Here is an 18,719-nt window from a genome sequence, read left to right as displayed (position 1 = left end):
TTTTTCCCTGCATTCTGTCTCTGCCATATCTTCTCCTCAAAGCCTCCAATTATAGTAATGAGTGGTTGAGAGCAATGCAGAAGAGGCACAGCAAGGTTGTGCGTGACTGGCAGGACAGATGTGGGAGGAGGAAGGAGGAAAGGGAAAATTCATCACTGCGTTGAGTGTCACTCGTGCCCGGCCGGCCGAGCCCCCCCCCGAGCTGATTGGTCAGTGGAGATTAACGGCCTGGACCAGATGTCAGGACCTGGAGTGTTCTCTCTTGTCACAATGACTCGGGGGGGAGAGCTGATGTGTGACCGAGTGGGAATGTGGATTAAAGTGAAAATGCCACTCCAAGGCTGCTCATATGCAAAGCGCCTCCTTGCAGCAGTGTTAAAAGGCTTTTTACAGATATACGATGTACCGCTGGTTGGTTCTATGCGCTGAAACTGTAGTACTGGGTGGGAGTACAAAGCAAGGGGGGGGCAACAGTTAGTTTTGTTTACAATAACTTCCTGTCTCTAAGGCTAGTTATCACGTGTACTCAAGAGAAGGAGTGACAACCCACGTTGTCCCGAGCAAGAGAACGGTCAATAGAACTCAAAAGCGTGCTAAACAGGAAATGCATATAACAAAATAAGAGCACAACAAAAGAAAACCAAACCTACAATATTGATTTCTTCAGGATTTATATCGGGCCTAACCATTACACGGTTAATCGAAACAACAATCTTCAGATTAATCGACTAAGAAAATAATCATTAGTCGCAGCCCCACAGGTAATTTTTGACTGAACAACTGAAAAGATTAAAGACACACCTTTTTAATCAGGCTTTTAACTCATATTTTTAAACTTTTCTTATGATTTTATCTTTTTTAGTCCTATTTTATGCTTTTAGTCTTTAGCTTTTAACTCCAGTATTTCCTCAGGAGGGTTGTGTCGGGTCTGCTGAGGGGGTGCCATCCTTGGGTCCCTTCGACCCAGCCGGCTGGGGGTTCCTCCCTTTAATGTGGGGGGTCCGCCCGTCTGTCGGAGTCACGGCCTGCGGCTCCTCCCAAAGCACTTTGTGTTGCATGTCTTTGCAGGAAAAGTGCTATACAAATAAAGTTGATTTGATTTGATTCATTCGTTCATTCATTTTCTACCGCTTATCCTCACGAGGGTCGCGGGGGATGCTGGAGCCTATCCCAGCTGTCTTTGGGCGACAGGCTGGGGAACACCCTGGACTGGTGACCAGCCAATCACAGGGCACATATAGACAAACAACCATTCACACTCACATTCATACCTATGGACAATTTGGAGTCGCTAATTAACCTGGCATGTTTTTTGGAATGTGGGAGGAAACCGGAGTACCCGAAGAAAACCCACGCATGCACGGGGAGAACATGCAAACTCCACACAGAGATGGCCGAGGGTGGGGAAAGAAAATAAGAAGCCAAAAAGTTACCACTTCCACACAACATAGGAGGAGAACTCATTCATTCATTCATTTTCTACCGTTTATCCTCACGAGGGTCGCGGGGGATGCTGGAGCCTATCCCAGCTGTCTTTAGGCGAGAGGCTGGGGAACACCCTGGACTGGTGGCCAGCCAATCACAGGGCACATATAGACAAACAACCATTCACACTCACATTCATACCTATGGACAATTTGGAGTCACTAATTAACCTAGCATGTTTTTGGAATGTGGGAGGAAACCGGAGTACCCGGAGAAAACCCACGCATGCACGGGGAGAACATGCAAGGGTGGGATTGAGCTCGGGTCTCCTCGCTGTGAGGTCTTTTCGCTAACCACTCGTCCGCCGTGCAGCCCGATTTGATTTGATTTGAATTAAAAATAAGTGGAAGAATATTTGCTAGATTTTTAACAATAAATAATATTTTGAGACTTTACACAATAACCTCAATTCAAGCCACTTGAGATTGTATGGGTGGGTTTTTATTTTATTTTTATTTTAAGTCATAACATGTTTGGTTTCCCCCTTTTTTTTCTCTCCTCATGCTCTCATTCTGTCTTCCACCTGACTTTCTTGTTAGCTTTCCATCTTTGCAACAGAGAAATGGCTTCCATTCTTTTTGTGTGTGTATTTTTTTTCTATGTGTAAGACAGGGTTTGACTTTATTCTGGTGGCGCTGTCCCACACTCCACTGTCTCTCCCGCCTCTGTCTGCCTCTGCTCCCCATGTTTGTTACTGCTTCAAAGCTCTCCTTAAAATAGGCCTTTAATCATAGGTTGGTGTGTGAGTGGCTGGGTGGTTGGAAGCTATAAGCAGGGGTTGGATATATTTATAGCAAACAGGGAGGGGAGGGGGGAGCACAGTGAGAAGAAAGATGGAGGCCAATCCCCAAAGTCAAAGGTCTGAAGTATAACTTTTTTTGCAACACGTGGATGCCCTTTGAGTCCTCCTTTTTTTCCTTCTTCCGCCTCCCAAAGTTTCAGAAGAATTCGGTTTTAACCGGACCCCGGATGATGAAGCTGCATTACTAATTCTTGCTTCTGATTGGTTCCCCACAAATTCCATATGATTGATTTCCTAGCTTCAGGCAGCTTCTGCTTTCTGTTCGTATGAAAATTAGCTTTCTTATCTTTAAAATGGAGCCCCTTTTTTATCCAATTGAAATACATCTTCTCAGCTGCTGCCTTGAAGGAAAACATAACAATCCATGAGAGACAGCAGTTTTTGTTGAGGGAATTCGAATTTGAAAGTTTGGCAACTCAGCAGACCGATAACTGGTTCTCAATAAAGTAGCATCACATTTTAGAGCCTTTTACTTGGATTCACTGACATACTACTACTCAGTTGTAGTTACACAACTGTACACAACTATGGCTATTTACACAAGTTATATGTAATTATTTTTATTTTAAATGTGAATTGCTCAATGATATCAAGTATTTTTATGATCAGTAAGTACTTGGAAGGGTCTGGTGAGTTTTCGAGGCTTGCGATGTGCCCCGGTCCCAACTAGCTGTACTTGGAAGTGTGGGCAGCGGTTGTGGCTAAAAGGGCCAGGCAGAGGTGGCCAAACCTGCTTTTCATTCAGGTTTTCAGTTAATAATATGAGACTAGAAATAAATGCAAGGCAAGTTGTGGATACCAGCATTGTTTATGTCCTTGTAAAACAAGAATATTGGCTTTATTTGGCTTGAAATAAGCTATGAAAATAAATGTTACAAAAAAAAGTAAAAGTATCTCTCACAATAAAATACTTCGGTAACCCCTAATATAGGCAGTAGTACATCTAGACATTTACACTGTATATATGTGATTAGGGGCGGCACGGCGTTCGAGTGGTTAGACCTCACAGCTAGGAGACCAGGGTTCAATTCCACCCTCGGCTATCTCTGTGTGGAGTTAGCATGTTCTCCCCGTGCATGCGTGGGTTTTCTCCGGGTACTCCGGTTTCCTCCCACATTCCAAAAAACATGCTAGGTTAATTGGCGACTTAGTACCTGCACAAAAACATATATGCATATACATAATATTTTGCTGATCATATTCTGGGGAGATTCTGGGTCAAAATTTGTATGCTTTAGTGGTTGTTTTTTTCATCAAGCATTGAGATTTCGCACTTTGTTTGGCGGTCCTTCAACGCACCATAATTGTCGCTCCGATTAATGATCGTCTTACATGATCATTAATTGGTGGTGAATTACCTTTTATAATTTAAAAGAGGGCTACATGGTGGGCGAGTGGTTAGCACGCAGACCTCACAGCTAGGAGACCGAGTTCAATCCCACCCTCGGCCATATCTGTGTGGAGTTTGCATGTTCTCCCCGTGCATGCGTGGGTTTTCTCCGGGTACTCCGGTTTCCTCCCACATTCCAAAAAAACATGTTAGGTTAATTGGCGACTCCAAATTGTCCATAGGTATGAATGTGAGTGTGAATGGTTGTTTGTCTATATGTGCCCTGGGATTGGCTGGCGGCCAATCTCGCCCAAAGACAGCTGGGATAGGCTCCAGCACACCCACTGTGACCCTTGTGAGGATAAGCTGTAGAAAATGAATGAATTAATGTTAATGTAAGGGCTGCACGGCGGTCGGGTGGTTAGCGCGCAGACCTCACAGCTAGGAGACCCGAGTTCAATCTCACCCTCTGCCGTCTCTGTGTGGAGTTTGCATGTTCCACCAGTCCAGGGTGTAGGCTGGGATAGGCTCCAGCTCCAAAAAGCGGTAGAAAATGAATGAATGAATATGTGATGGGTATTAGTATTGGTATCGGACCACTTCACTCATGAAATATCTGGAACAATATCGGCATGATAAAAAAAAAACCTGATCGGATCATTCCTATTTTTGACTAATAATAGACAGTATTGAACCACAAAAAAACAGCATAATATAGTCATGAAATGATTTTTGAAAATTTTTGAAAAAAAGAGTGAAGCACTGAAACTTGATTGACAAGTGTACCCGGTTTTCCTTTTGCCACAGAAGCGGTCTTCACTTGATTACGGGGGTCACCACACTGTCTAGGGTAGGGTAATTACATTAAGCGGTATCTTCACATTATGACAGAGCCACCCATCACTAAAAGGGGCCACTTTGTTGGTATTGTTCGAATCAGTGCTTTGGTACCCCAGAGAACTGCGACACTGATGATTTTGTGTGTGTGTGTGTGATACAGCAGCAGATGTGTTCATATCCCCCCAGAGGTAGCCGCCTCTCTACCGCTCTCTCTCTCTCTCTCTCTACCGCTCATTTGTATGTCCCCTCCAATGTTTATATGCTGCTGCTCCTCAGATAATAAGCTAACTTCTCTACTTATCTGCCACTTCCTTTCGTTAAGCACTTTTCCTCTTTCTCATCGCTCTCCTCCCAAGCTTCCCTGTTTCGGATTTTCCTTACCCTTGTCCATAATATTTCACTGCCATCTTTGCACTAATGTCTTTCCTGCATGTTTACATCGAAAGGGAGCAGGATTAACAGTAGTGGCCCAAGATGACCTAAATACACCCATGAACTATTTTTGGTAATATGAATTATATTGGATTTCTGTATATAGATATGATCATATAAAAGAGTGGAAAATATCAACTTCTTTTAGCTTGGCGGGGGTCAGCTCAGTTCAACACCAGAGCCACCGGCCAAGAGTTTGTGCGTGAGGGTGGAACACTCGACCCCTGGGTGAGTTTAGAAAGATGGCGATCTACATGTTTAGTTGAGTAATAGCACTTTAGATTGCGGGAGAATAAGCAATTACCGCTTCAGAGATAAGGAACGAAATTTTAAACATGAAACAAGTAAGAGTGCTGAAGTTTTGTTTTTGGATGTTTTTGTTGTGATGCGATGCAGGGGAGTTGGTCTTAACGGTATTTGTGGTATCGTATGGAGCTATGATTAGCGGCCATGAGATGGAATTTTAACATCTACATTAACGTGAATTCATTCATTTTCTGGAGCCTATCCCAGCTGTTTTCAGGCGAAAGGCGGGGTACACCCTGGACTGGTGGGCAGCCAATCACAGGGCACATATAGACAAACAACCATTCACACTCACATTCAATTATTCAATTACAATTTGGAGTCTCCAATTAACCTAGTATGTTTTTGGAATGTGGGAGAAAACCGGAGTACTCGGAGAAAACATGGGGAGAACATGCAAACTCCACACAGAGATGGCCGAGGGTGGAATTGAACTCGGGGTCTCCTAGCTGCGAAGCCACTTGACCACCGTGCAGCCCTCTATATTAACATGTGCTGCACATACGTTCTAGACAACAGACCAAGATAGTTCGTTTCAATACCTGACAGTTTCGATTCCTGGTTTATGGTGTTATGGGCATGCCCCTGATGTATGGGAATGTAACCATGGCTATGATCTTTTTTTTTTCAGTTGTTGAATTATTTCTCTTCTTTTGTTTTTCTTTCTGTCTGACCTGCTCTATACCTTTTTGTATTGCCCATTTTGGGTATTGACACTGTTTTCCACTAAGGATGATTCTTTTTCTTTAGCTTGTTTCCACCATGTCCTTGCTAACTCATCTGTATGCAAGTAAATATGAATATAGTTTCATTTTTTTCTGCTGATGGGACTGTTGCACAAGCGTATTGTGATTTACTCGTAATCTCTTTTAGATTGTTTTTGTCAGCATTTGTTCATGTTTTTGTCAACACAATTGTCTCCCAGTTTGGCAGACCTGATAAAATTTGCATGAATTCCAAGGCTATTCAATGATAGCCAATTAGATTAAGAAGCCTCTGCATCTGGTTCCCAGATAATGAAGCAGCCTCATCATACCTACAGATTGACACCCATTCAGGCCCCCGATTTTTGCATGTATCATTTTGGAGTTTTTGTCTACTTGCCATTATGCTTCCAAAATCTCGCTCTATACCCGTGGTTCTCAATTATTTTCTGTCAGAAATATTTTTGCACCCCCCCCCCGATTTGAAATAATATTAAGAAACTGATAATATGTATTTGTTTATCTGTACTGTACAAACTGAGCTCAAAACCGAAACCACAGTGAGGAATACGAGCAAGATTATATGCTGAGTATGACAAATTCATACATTTTTTTGGAGGTCTGTACTTATATCGAAAGTCCTCCCTGCCTCTCACAGCTCCCCTGACAGTTCATCGCGACCCACCCCCCCAGAGGGGCCGACCCCACTATTTGGGAGCACTGCTCTACACAGAAATATAGTACTGTACATTAATATGCTCAACACTACTGTTGAGCAGGGGTGTCCAAACTTTTTCCACCAAGTAATATTTTATTTTTTATTTTTTATTTTTTATTTTTTTTATATTTTTTTTATTATTATTAGAATATAGTGTATTTTAATTTAAAAAATGCCTTTTTTCTCAATATTACAATTATTTTTCCAGGAGAATTATGACTTTTTCTCATTAGATTACAACTTTTTTTTCCAATTATTATTCCAATGAATTATTTTTCAATTTTTGCTATTTTTATTTGATTTTTTTACTATATTTTATTGTTTAGAATGTATTTCAGGTACTTCCTGGCAACCAGTCCAATGTGTACCATGCCTCTTTTCAAAGCCAAAGCTGGGATAGGCTCCAGCATACACCTGCGACCCTAACAAGGGATGTGCTACAGGCTGCTAATGGCCCCGAGAACACACTTTGGAGACCCTTTCTTTAGAGTTTCTTAATAGTTAGTAATTGTTGTCAAGTTTTACATACATACATATACAGTACATCTATATAAGTCATCAATTTATTAGCTATTCTACTATATTCTAATTATACAACTATTGTGTTGTTACTGTGGTCTTTATTTCTCGTTTGTTTTGCTTCAGTCGTCAGGGAAAACATGGTCTAATGGGAAAAATAATCATAATTGCATCTTGTTTATTTGCACAGCCTTTCTAAATTGGAGGACCTTATCTCACTTCTGACATACAGATCTTTTAAACTTATCTGATTTTTCCATAAAAATGCCTTAAAAAAATAAATACAAATGTTGGAAGGCTTTCAAAGCAGCTTCTCTTCTGAACTCACCGACTCACCGAAATATGTATTTGTCATGAATAAAATGCTGCATTATGTGCTAATAATGGGTACAGAATAGAAAGTTGCTAAAACAAAAAAAAATAATATTATTATTATGCATTCTTTTTAGATTCTTTATATATAAAAAGCTGGTTATTGTTGCGTAGGTTGAACGTAGGCTTGGTTGATGTAGGATGATAGGCGCTGAATAGCAGAATTACTGTCCGTTTGTGTTGTATAAGAAGCAAGAAATGTGTTTTTAGCCGGATGAAAGCAAGTGGGGGGGCCATGTGAGGGTTTGCGCGGTGGATCAGTGGTGTGAATAAGCAAGGATGTGAATACATTTGTGTGAAATGTTCCCTTCCGCCCTCTCAATTGAACAAGTGTTGAGTTATATGGTGTAATGCCGTGATTTCCAACCTATAGCATTTGATGACAAATAATTTATTATTATTATTATTATTATTATTATTATTATTATTATTATTATTATTATTATTATTATTATGTGTACAAACAGGTACAAAACACTTGTATTCTATATTTGTGTCTTCATCCAGATACGTTGGACAGCATGGCGAGGTTCAGCATCCAGGGAGTATTCAACTACAGCTTGCTGACTTTGTCGGAGCACGAGAGAGTTTTGTACGTCGGCGCACGCGAGGCGCTGTTTGCTTTGGATCCCAATGACATTAGCAGACAGCTAAGGCCACAGGTAACGACAATAAAACACATACACAGTAAAACTGCTTAAAAGCTTTTGTAGGAGTTCCTGCGTTCTTGGGACTTTATTCATTTATTCTTTGAAAAATCTTTGTTTTTCCACCAAAGTTACCCATCTAAAAAATATTTTGCAGAGACCAAAATTTTTTCTGAAAAAGTACTTGGGACTTAAGTGTGTAGTAATCGGTAAAACTGAGCTCTATCTTTTTTCTTTATGATATGATCTCATGTGGGCGGCACGGCGGTCAAGTGGTTAGCACGCAGACCTCACAGCTAGAAAACCAGGGTTCAATTCCACCCTCGGCCATCTCTGTGTGGAGTTTGCATGTTCTCCCCGTGCATGTGTGGGTTTTCTCCGGGTACTCCGGTTTCCTCCCACATTCCAAAAACATGCTAGGTTAATTAGCGACTCCAAATTGTCCATAGGTATGAATGTGAGTCTGAATGGTTGTTTGTCTATATGTGCCCTGTGATTGGCTGGCGACCAGTCCAGGGTGTACCCCGCCTCTCGCCCAAAGACAGCTGGGATAGGCTCCAGCACCCCCCGCGACCCTCATGAGGAAAAGCGGTAGAAAATGAATGAATGAATTATCTCATGTTTCAAGCTACACATATATAGTCCCATTATAATGTGTTCACTGGTTTGTTTGTTTCTTTCTTTTTTTAAAGCTCCAAAAGTATTTGCTGTGTTGCTCATGTATTTGCATAATAATTAATGTATGCAAAATAATGCAATAATGTCTTCACAGAGATTATCACAGTTAATTAATCACAGTTAATTAATCAGTTTTTAGCACATATTTTGATTTTTTTTTTTTACTTATGGTCATCTAATGAACAGCTTTAGGGCACCAAACTATAAATTATTTTCCTAGTCGATTAATCTGAAGCGTGTTTCAATTAATCGAGTAATCAGTTAGGCTCTAAACTGACAAAAATCAATATGAAGCAAACACAGTCAGTGGTTTGGTCTGCAACATATCAGAGAACAGGCTGAAATTAGAGAATATTTACATTTTTTAATTTAAAAAAAGCATTAATTGAACTCCAAAGTAGTTGTCATTAATTGGATAATCGATTCATCATTGATTAATTGTTCAATTTAAATGCAAATTTTGACCTTTTTGTCTTTTCATGTTGCCCATGCCTAATGTATTATCTGGGGAAAAAACAGTTTCAGAATTAAAGTTTAAAAACATCCAGATCTTACAAAGTTTTCCATTTCTAAATCACATTTTTATTTAAGGGATACAGTATATACACTCACATACAGTGGTATGAAAAAGTGTTTTTCACATTAAAATGTTTCAGCTCATCAGACAAATTTAAATATCCGTCAATGACAACACAACTGAACATGAAAAACTATTTTGAAATGAAACTTTTTACTATAAACCTACATGACATGTGAACAAGTGAAATCTATCAGTCAAAAAGTCAGCAAAGGTTATAAAAACATGTTTAAAGCTTTGGTACTCTAGCAAACCACAGTGAGAGCCATTATCCACAAATGGCGAAAACATGGAACAATGGTAAACCTTCCTAAGAGTGACAGGCCAACCACAATCACCCCAAGATCGAAGCTATAACTCATCCAAGACATCGCAAAAGACCCCACAAAAACATCCAAAGAACTGCAGGCCTTAGTTAGCAAAAGTAGCCTGATGAAAAAAAAACATGAACCCTATTAATTTTCCCAGAAAACATCTTTATGATCCCTAATTGCCCCATTGCATTTGGCCGCATTTCAGAAAAAGAACATCATCACAACAGTAAAATATGGTGGTGGTAGTGTGACGGTCTGGGGCTGTTTTGCAGCCTGAGAACCAGGAAGACTTGCTGTGATAAATGGAACCATAAATGTCTACAAACAAATCCTGAAGTCGAATGTGTGACCATCTGTTCATGACCTCAAGCTGAAGCCATCTTGGGTTCTGCACTAGCAAGTCCACCTCTGAATGGCTGAAGAAAAACAAAATGAAAAAAAAGCTAAATTACAAAAATTCTGCCATGTTGAGTGAGCCAAAATTCCTAATAATTCCTACTAAAAACTTTTATAGTGTTCAGTTGTGTTTGCAGACACTTTTTCACACCAACGTATTCACAGAAATTATGGCGCTGGGGGTGGGGGGGACCCAATCCGGGTTGGCTTTGCTCCCTGAGTAATTGGCCTATATTGTGATCAATACAAATACAGAAGGTGTGTGATGGCATCATGAACAGCCTGCAGTCAGTCGTTTGGGGGATTGTTATCTGATTTACTGTAATGAGAAGTTATTAGATACTCACACAGAGACGTGCGCACACACACACACACACACACACACAAGCACAGGCTGTTTATGCTTTATGAATCTTGCAGTAAGATAAGACCACCTGTTATCACCCCCCCTCCCCCCACCCCAAGCGTGGAATGTCAAGGAAAGGAGCCAACATTCAAAAGTTCCTCTGCCATCTGCCTATCACTCTGAATTTGAGAGACAACATGTAAAACACTAATTTTTGTAAGATCAATTTTTGGAAAAAAATATTATTATAGGTTATGTCACTGTTTTTTTTTTTTTTTCAACATACAGACAATATGCTATACAGCAATTTGTTTAATTGCAATTTGTGTTTGCAGATTGACTGGCAAGCACCAATGGATAAGAAGCGGGAGTGTTTCATCAAGGGGAAAAGCAACCAGGTAAGGTTATTGCTCAATGGCACAACTGCAGTGAAATGATAACAGCTCACTATCACATCAACGTGCATGCGTGGGTTTTCTCCGGGTACTCCGGTTTCCTCCCACATTCCAAAAACATGCTAGGTTAATTAGCGACTCCAAATTGTCCATAGGTATGAATGTGAGTGTGAATGGTTGTTTGTCTATATGTGCCCTGTGATTGGCTGGCCACTCCGCCTCTCGCCCGAAGACAGCTGGGATAGGCTCCAGCACCCCCCGCGACCCTCATGAGGAAAAGCGGTAGAAAATGAATGAATGAATTATCTCATGTTTCAAGCTACACATATATAGTCCCATTATAATGTGTTCACTGGTTTGTTTCTTTCTTTCTTTTTTTAAAGCTCCAAAAGTATTTGCGGTGGTGCTCATGTATTTGCATAATAATTAATGTATGGGAAATACTACAATAATGTCTTCACAGAGATTATCACAGTTAATTAATCACAGTTAATTAATCACAGTTTTAGCACATATTTTGATTTTTTTTTACTTTTGGTCATCTAATGAACAGCTTTAGGGCTACAGCTATAAATTATTTTCCTAGTCGATTAATCTGAAGCTTGTTTCAATTAATCGAGTAATCAGTTAAGCTCTAAACTGACCAAATCAATATGAAGCAAACACAGTCAGTGGTTTGGTCTGCAACATATCAGAGAACAGGCTGAAATTAGAAAATATTTACATTTTTTTTTATTAAAAAAAGCATTAATTGAACTCCAAAGTATCCATCCTTCTGTAATAGTCACAGACAGTGGCAAAATTTTAGAGTTGTCGAGAATTTGTTCTGCTTTTGGCTCAAACGTTATTGATTTCACTTAAAAGAATAGCATTATCTGTACATTTGCTATTGAGGATTGCGTCCTTTTTATGTTCTTCAGGTATACTGTTTACACAGTGCACCGTCATATTCATACATTTAATGCGACGCCATCGCAGATGCCAGATATATTTTCCTCCTGATTATCCCAACTGATTACAAAAGCTGTAAAAGTGAATTTCAAAATCATGTAAATGTTCCGACTCCAGCAGTGAGATGCGGATATTGCGTTGCTGCTTTAATGGCAACATTAACTAGATGCACTGAGTCATAGCTGTTCTACACATGGAAGCATCTGTTACCCATTCCTCCCAAAGAGCTTTGTTAAAAAAAAAAACACACACACACTGCTGGGCTTACACATGACACACACATTCATTAAAAGAAAGCTTTTTTCAATAGAAAACATTATTTAATGTCAAATATTCTCTTTACAAAGACAACAATTCTCAGTTTATTCTGATACTGTCAAAAGGGTAATACAGTGGATCCGCATTTTTTGGGATTCAGCAAACTTGTGTATTCTTTTCACCGAAAATCCACAAGACCATGAACTTAAAACCAAAGAATGCAATGGCATTTCAGCTTTGTCATATATGTGAAATGCACAAAAAATATTATTTTTTCCCCCTTACAATATTTGGTCAGGGTGTTTTTAAATTATTTGTAAAAAAAAAAAAATTCTTGTTCAATTTTTTTTTTTTTAATTCTTGTTAGAATTTTTTTCTTAATATTTTGACTTTATTTTTTTTAAATAAAAGAATGAAGTCAAAATAAAGTACATCTAAAAAAATTCTTGTTAGAATTTTTTTGTCTTAATATTTTGACTTTATTGTTTTAAAATAAAAGAATAAAGTCAAAATAAAGTACATATAAAGTCAAAATAAAGTACATATAAAAAAATTCTTGTTAGAATTTTTTTGTCTTAATATTTTGACTTTGTTTTTTTTTTAATTAAAGAATAAAGTCAGAATAAAGTACATATTTCCATTTCTGTTTTTTTATGATTTTACAAATATTTCAACTTTCTTTAAAATGTTCTTCTTGTAATATTATGACTTTTCCCATTATATGTTTTCATTATATGTTATATCTTAATATTTTGACTTTATTCTTGGAAAATTACTCCTGATTTTTGTTGTGTGTGAGTTTTTTTATTTTTTATTTTTGTAAAATTATATTTTTAGAATTTTCCACTGGTCAATAAAAAAAAAAAAAAACCCGGCCACATACTTGTGTATGGGATATGTATAAGCATATTACTGTGTTATGAGGAGGATTGCATTTGCATTTTAAATGATGTAAACAAGCAAGTGTTTAAGTAAGTTTATTATTCATTTATTATTTTGCTGTTTTTATTAGTGTCATTATTCTGTGCTCTGTTTTTATCTTTACTTTTATTCTGCATGTGTGTTTTGTGTTTTATTGGCTGCTGTGCAGCACTTTGGCCAGTTAACTGTTGGAAATGTGCTACATAAATAATTTTTTATTTTTTTTTTGGTCTGAGCTATTTTCTGTTTTAACAATTCCTTCTCTCTCCTTCACAGACTGAGTGCTTCAACTACATCCGTTTTCTACAAAGCTACAACCACACACACCTCTACACGTGTGGCACCTATGCATTTCAACCCAAATGCACCTATGTGGTAAGTGTCCACAGTGGTGTCAACTACACTCAAATAATATATAGATATATTTGTCAAGATTCATATGTGATAAATATGATTGCTTTCTGACCTTATTTCTAGGGATGCTCCAGTCGGCCACCGATCAATTGTAAAATATCTTGCTAGCGTAGCATGTTATGTACTGTAAGGATTCGAATTATGGCAAGTTTTCAAAGCCCATGATGTGATCATCACATCGACAGTGAACAACACTTCCACGTATGTGCGTGACAGTCAGAAGTCGAAAGCAAATAACTGCAAAAATATTTTACAAGAATATTTACATTTTTTTAATTAAAAAAAGTACTTGTCATTAATTGGATAATCGATTAATCATTGATTAATTGTTCCATTTAAATGCAAATGACCACGTATGCGCGTGACAGTCAGAAGTCGAAAGCAAATAACTGCAAAAATATTTTACAAGAATACTTAATTTTTTTTCAATTAAAAAAAGTACTTGTCATTAATTGGATAATCGATTAATCATTGATTAATTGTTCCATTTAAATGCAAATGACCACTTATGTGCGTGACAGTCAGAAGTCGAAAGCAAATAACTGCAAAAATATTTTACAAGAATATTTACATTTTTTCAATTAAAAAAATACTTGTCATTATTTGGATAATCGATTAATCATTGATTAATTGTTCCATTTAAATGCAAATGACCACGTATGCGTGTGACAGTCAGAAGTCGAAAGCAAATAACTGCAAAAATATTTTACAAGAATATTTAAATTTTTTAAATAAAAAAAAAGTACTTGTCATTAATTGGATAATCGATTAATCATTGATTAATTGTTCCATTTAAATGCAAATGACCACGTATGTGCGTGACAGTCAGAAGTCGAAAGCAAATAACTGCAAAAATATTTTACAAGAATATTTACATTTTTTTTATAAAAAAAAGTACTTGTCATTAATTGGATAATCGATTAATCATTGATTAATTGTTCCATTTAAATGCAAATGACCTTTTTGTCTTTTCACGTTGCCCATGCCTAACGTATTATCTGGGGAAAAAAACAGCTTCAGAATTAAAGTTTAAAAACATCCGGATCTTAAAAAGTTTCGGACTAGATCAGGGGTGGGCAAACTACAGCCCGGGGGGCCACATGCGGTCCACCGAGCGTTTGAATCCGGCCCGCCGGTTGCTTTCTTAGTATTTCAACTTTTAACATACAAACTGGCAACATGACTTGGAAGTCGGATAAACAGCTTTAGGGCTACAACTATAAATTATTTTCATAGTTGATTAATCTGAAGCTTGTTTCAATTAATCGAGTAATCAGTTAGGCTCTAGACTGACCAAATCAATATGAAGCAAACACAGTCAGTGGTTTGGTCTGCAACATATCAGAGAACAGGCTGAAATTATTACATTTTTAAATTAAAAAAAGTACTTGTCATTAATTGGATAATCGATTAATCATTGATTAATTGTTCCATTTAAATGCAAATGACCTTTTTGTCTTTTCATTGTATTATTATAAAACAATTCAGTCGAAGTCGAAAGCAAATAACCGCAAAAATATTTTACTTCATCGGATTAGATCACGGGTGGGCAAACTACAGCCCGGGGGGCCACATGCGGTCCACCGAGCGTTTGAATCCGGCCCACCGGTTGCTTTGCGACGGAAAAAAGGGACATGAGAACATACAGTTGATAGCATAACACTTTTACAGATAAAATTAGACAAATAATTCAAGGAGAATTATAAAAATTAAAGAAGGCGTCTCACCCTCCTACCAACCCTCGCTTTTCATTTTTTTTAATAATTACCTATTTTTTGCCCCCCCAGTCGTCAGGTGACCTTGGAATTTCCTTAAGTTTTTCCCCTTATTTAGAACCACTGGCCAATAGTACTCAGTATAAATAAGTTTTAAACGGTACACTATGTGATCGATATCCATATTTCGATATCCGATTTCACTCATGGATAATCGGTTTCAGAATCGGCAGCATAAAAATCTGATCATAAAACCATTAACTACCCATGCTTATCACTTGGTGTGTGTGTGTGTGTGTGTGTAGAATGCAGATTATTTCACTCTCAGCCCCACTACCCTGGAAGACGGGAAGGGCAAATGTCCGTATGACCCTGCCAAGGGCCACACAGGCCTAATAGTTGGTGAGTAATTCCCTGTGTGTGTGTATTAATAGCATCGAACACCTCCCTCCATATGCTGTTTTGACCCGATTGTCATTGTAAATGACTTACCTAGTGAAAGAAAATTAAAGTAAAGGTTGAGTAAATAAAAAAAATGTTTTTCTAATACTGACAATTTGTGTAGAAATTGGTTACACTATGTAAAAATGCCCTTCTTGTTCCATCTCAGCTGCATTTCAACTTGAAGAGCAACGTGATTTAAAGCTCTACCGTAGGCACGGATCATAAATCCTAATCTCCACAAATGACTCCTGCAGGGTTTTTTTTCACATCTGTTTTGTTGCCATGCAGAGTGTCCAGGAGTCCGATTTAACCATATGATTCAGACGACGTACTTTAATTGAACCTACAGACCCGGTTTCCGTTTTTGTGCTCCCCCAATGAACCGTTGACCTTCGTTATTTTAGCTTGAGTTAAATAAAACAAAAGTTTGTTGTTGTTTTTTTGTCGGGCCAGATAAGGAGCTCTACTCAGCTACGCTCAACAACTTCTTGGGAACGGAGCCAGTCATACAAAGAAACCTGGGCCAGCAGCACTACAGCATGAAGACGGAATACTTGCCTGCCTGGCTCAACGGTAAGTCAATTAGGAGAAAGACTGAAAATGCTCAGAGAAATATTGGTAGTGAAATGGTGGTGGAATAACTTTTCATAGAATTAACAGCACTGAGAGAAAAAAAACCTATGGTAATGGTTTAATTTCATTTGAACATGCATCAGATTACAATTGAATGCATCACATAATCAGTTCACAGTTCCACATGTCCAAAAGGAGTAGGAAGAAGCAAAGCTTATTAAATCCTACCCCTCCATCTGGTACTCTTACAATCAGTAACTGTTACATTTGTTCACTTCCTGCTTTCCTAACAGTTTAAGATTTTAATTTTAATTTTAATTTTAATTTTAATTTTAATTTTAATTTTAATTTTAATTTTAATTTAATTTGATTTTGATTTTGATTTTGATTTAATTTTAATTTTAATTTTAATTTTAATTTTAATTTTAATTTTAATTTTAATTTAGTAGCCGTTACATTTGTTCACTTCCTGCTTTCTTAATATAGTTTTTAAAAAATATATTTTTATTTTTTTATCACTTACCGAAGTAGGATATCTCTGGCCACCTTATGTTGTATATTTGTAATATGAGTTTTCCAGCTCATATTTTCATCTATTGTGATCCCCAGAAATTTATTTTCGTTCACCCTTTCAAAAAAGAGAAAATAAGACATTTAAAAGACTGGTGCTTGTGTGTGTTGCGATAAAAATGTTAAGAGAGCTGAGTGGCGAAGTGATTGTCGTACAAAACAACACAATTTATCAATTAATATACTTTTGAAAAAGCATTATCAAAGTGAAGCCACAAAATTCACAGTGTGATTACTGTGGGATTACTGTGTTAGTATTTTCGTGAGAGCCATATGATGTTTTTGTAACATTAAATGCAAATAAATGCGTGCAAATTTTTAAGCAAGACCAAAAACATTAGATTATAATAAGTCTGTGCATTTGTTCTATTTATTAATATTGTCATAGTCAATAATGAATTAAATATGTCTTCCCATTAATGGGACTTCTGGTGCCGGTGGTCCATATCTTACTTTCCTTTCGTCATCTTCTTTTGTCAAAAGGTTTGGCTGTGCAGAATTAGCTAGCTGACTATTTGATTAAAGGAGGAAAGTTTCTTCTTCACCTCTCAATGACCCCCGGGTAGGCTACCGTATTATCCAGTCATAATCCAGTTTTGGTGCCTGCCCCAGAAAAGATTGGAAGGACAGCATCATTGGCTGTAGCCGCTTGCATTGGATAGCAATTGGATGGATGGATTAAAATGCTTAAATATGTGATAGAAGAATTTAAGCTAAAATGAAAGGAAAAGTATTAAAAACTGTGGTGAAACCAGACCAGCCATGTTGTTTGGTCTAGAGACAGTGCCACTGAGGAAAAGACAGGAAGCAGAACTGGAGGTAGCAGAGATAAGGATGCTGAGGTTCTCATCGGGAGTGACCTGGATGGATAGGATCAGGAACGAGTACATCAGAGTAACATTACATGTAGAGATGTTGGGATCCCTGGTAGAAGGATGCTGCGTTTAGAACTACCTGGAGGTTTATGGAGGACAAGAGGGTAGTTTGTGTGAGACGACAGGGTTGATTTTCTGTGGCGACCCCTGAAAAGAAAAGCCCAAAGAAAAAGAAGAAGAGGTTATTTATTTACAGCTGTTAGGCAAATTCTGTCATACATAAACAAAGTTTTATAATAATTATACAACTAGTCAATTGTCTCAAATGAATCAAGTAATCATGTAAAATAAGGTAAATTATCATGAAAAAAAGGGGAAACTAGAATATGAACGATAACACTGCCATTTTTTCCTACAACTTTTAATTAAAGAAACATGCAATAGAACAAAAAGAGAAATTAGTTCAAGAACCGAAGCACAGAACTTGGACTCTGTAACTTATTGTTATCCTTAGAAGCTTGTGTAATTGATGATTAAAATTTGCCTATGAGCTAAAAGAGGAATAGGTAAAGGCAATCAGTGAGACGGAAAGGGGAGGGGGGGGGCATACAGATGAGGCTAAGATATTCCCTAAAAGCATTAAATTAGCTGGGGTTTCATCATCGTGTTTTTAGTGTCCCATGCTGGCCTAATGTGCTGCTTTAGAGCCAAATGTTGAAAATAATGGCTGCGGCACTGTAGCCTGGTAATGGAATGTATTAAGATGAAGAAAGAATTGAAAAAAAGACTGCATAGAGAAAGAGAGAAAGGACACTTTTTCAATAATAGGGAAAAAACATCAAAAGTTATAGACTGAGATTTTGTGTGTGTGTGTGGGTGCAGAACCAGACTTTGTGGGTTCAGCCTTGGTTCGAGAAGCAAGCGGCAGCAAAGAAGGAGACGACGACAAAATCTACTTCTTCTTCAGCGAGCGAGCGCTGGAACTGGACTGTGACACCGAGGTCACTGTGGCGAGAGTGGCTCGAGTTTGCAAGGTAACTTAAAAGGAACAAGGCGCCCCGGCGACTGTCACACATCGAAAGTGATATCACAATGTGATACTTTTAATGATACTGAAGGTATTTTGCTCAATTTTGCTAGCTAAAGATAAAAGCTAAAACAAACACATAGTCTCACAAATACAGACAAAAGATACTT

At 37.9% G+C, this 18,719-nt stretch overlaps 1 protein-coding gene across 2 annotated transcripts in view; it reads left to right on the top strand.

Moving 5' to 3' along the window:
• sema4c (sema domain, immunoglobulin domain (Ig), transmembrane domain (TM) and short cytoplasmic domain, (semaphorin) 4C) overlaps positions 1–18,719 on the top strand; it is a 114,363-nt gene that overhangs the window by 78,337 nt on the left and 17,307 nt on the right. For both annotated transcript variants that reach the window (XM_058070052.1, XM_058070053.1), the window contains 6 exons: positions 8,016–8,170; positions 10,802–10,864; positions 13,268–13,366; positions 15,426–15,522; positions 16,018–16,137; positions 18,405–18,556. In XM_058070052.1, coding sequence (XP_057926035.1) covers positions 8,016–8,170; positions 10,802–10,864; positions 13,268–13,366; positions 15,426–15,522; positions 16,018–16,137; positions 18,405–18,556 — 686 coding nt within the window. The remainder of the gene's footprint in view (positions 1–8,015; positions 8,171–10,801; positions 10,865–13,267; positions 13,367–15,425; positions 15,523–16,017; positions 16,138–18,404; positions 18,557–18,719) is intronic.

The sequence above is a fragment of the Doryrhamphus excisus genome, chromosome 4 (assembly GCF_030265055.1).
Source record: "Doryrhamphus excisus isolate RoL2022-K1 chromosome 4, RoL_Dexc_1.0, whole genome shotgun sequence".
Taxonomy (NCBI): Eukaryota; Metazoa; Chordata; class Actinopteri; order Syngnathiformes; family Syngnathidae; genus Doryrhamphus; species Doryrhamphus excisus.
Note: the sequence above shows the minus strand (reverse complement) of the source record. Positions and strands in the feature narration are given on the sequence as shown.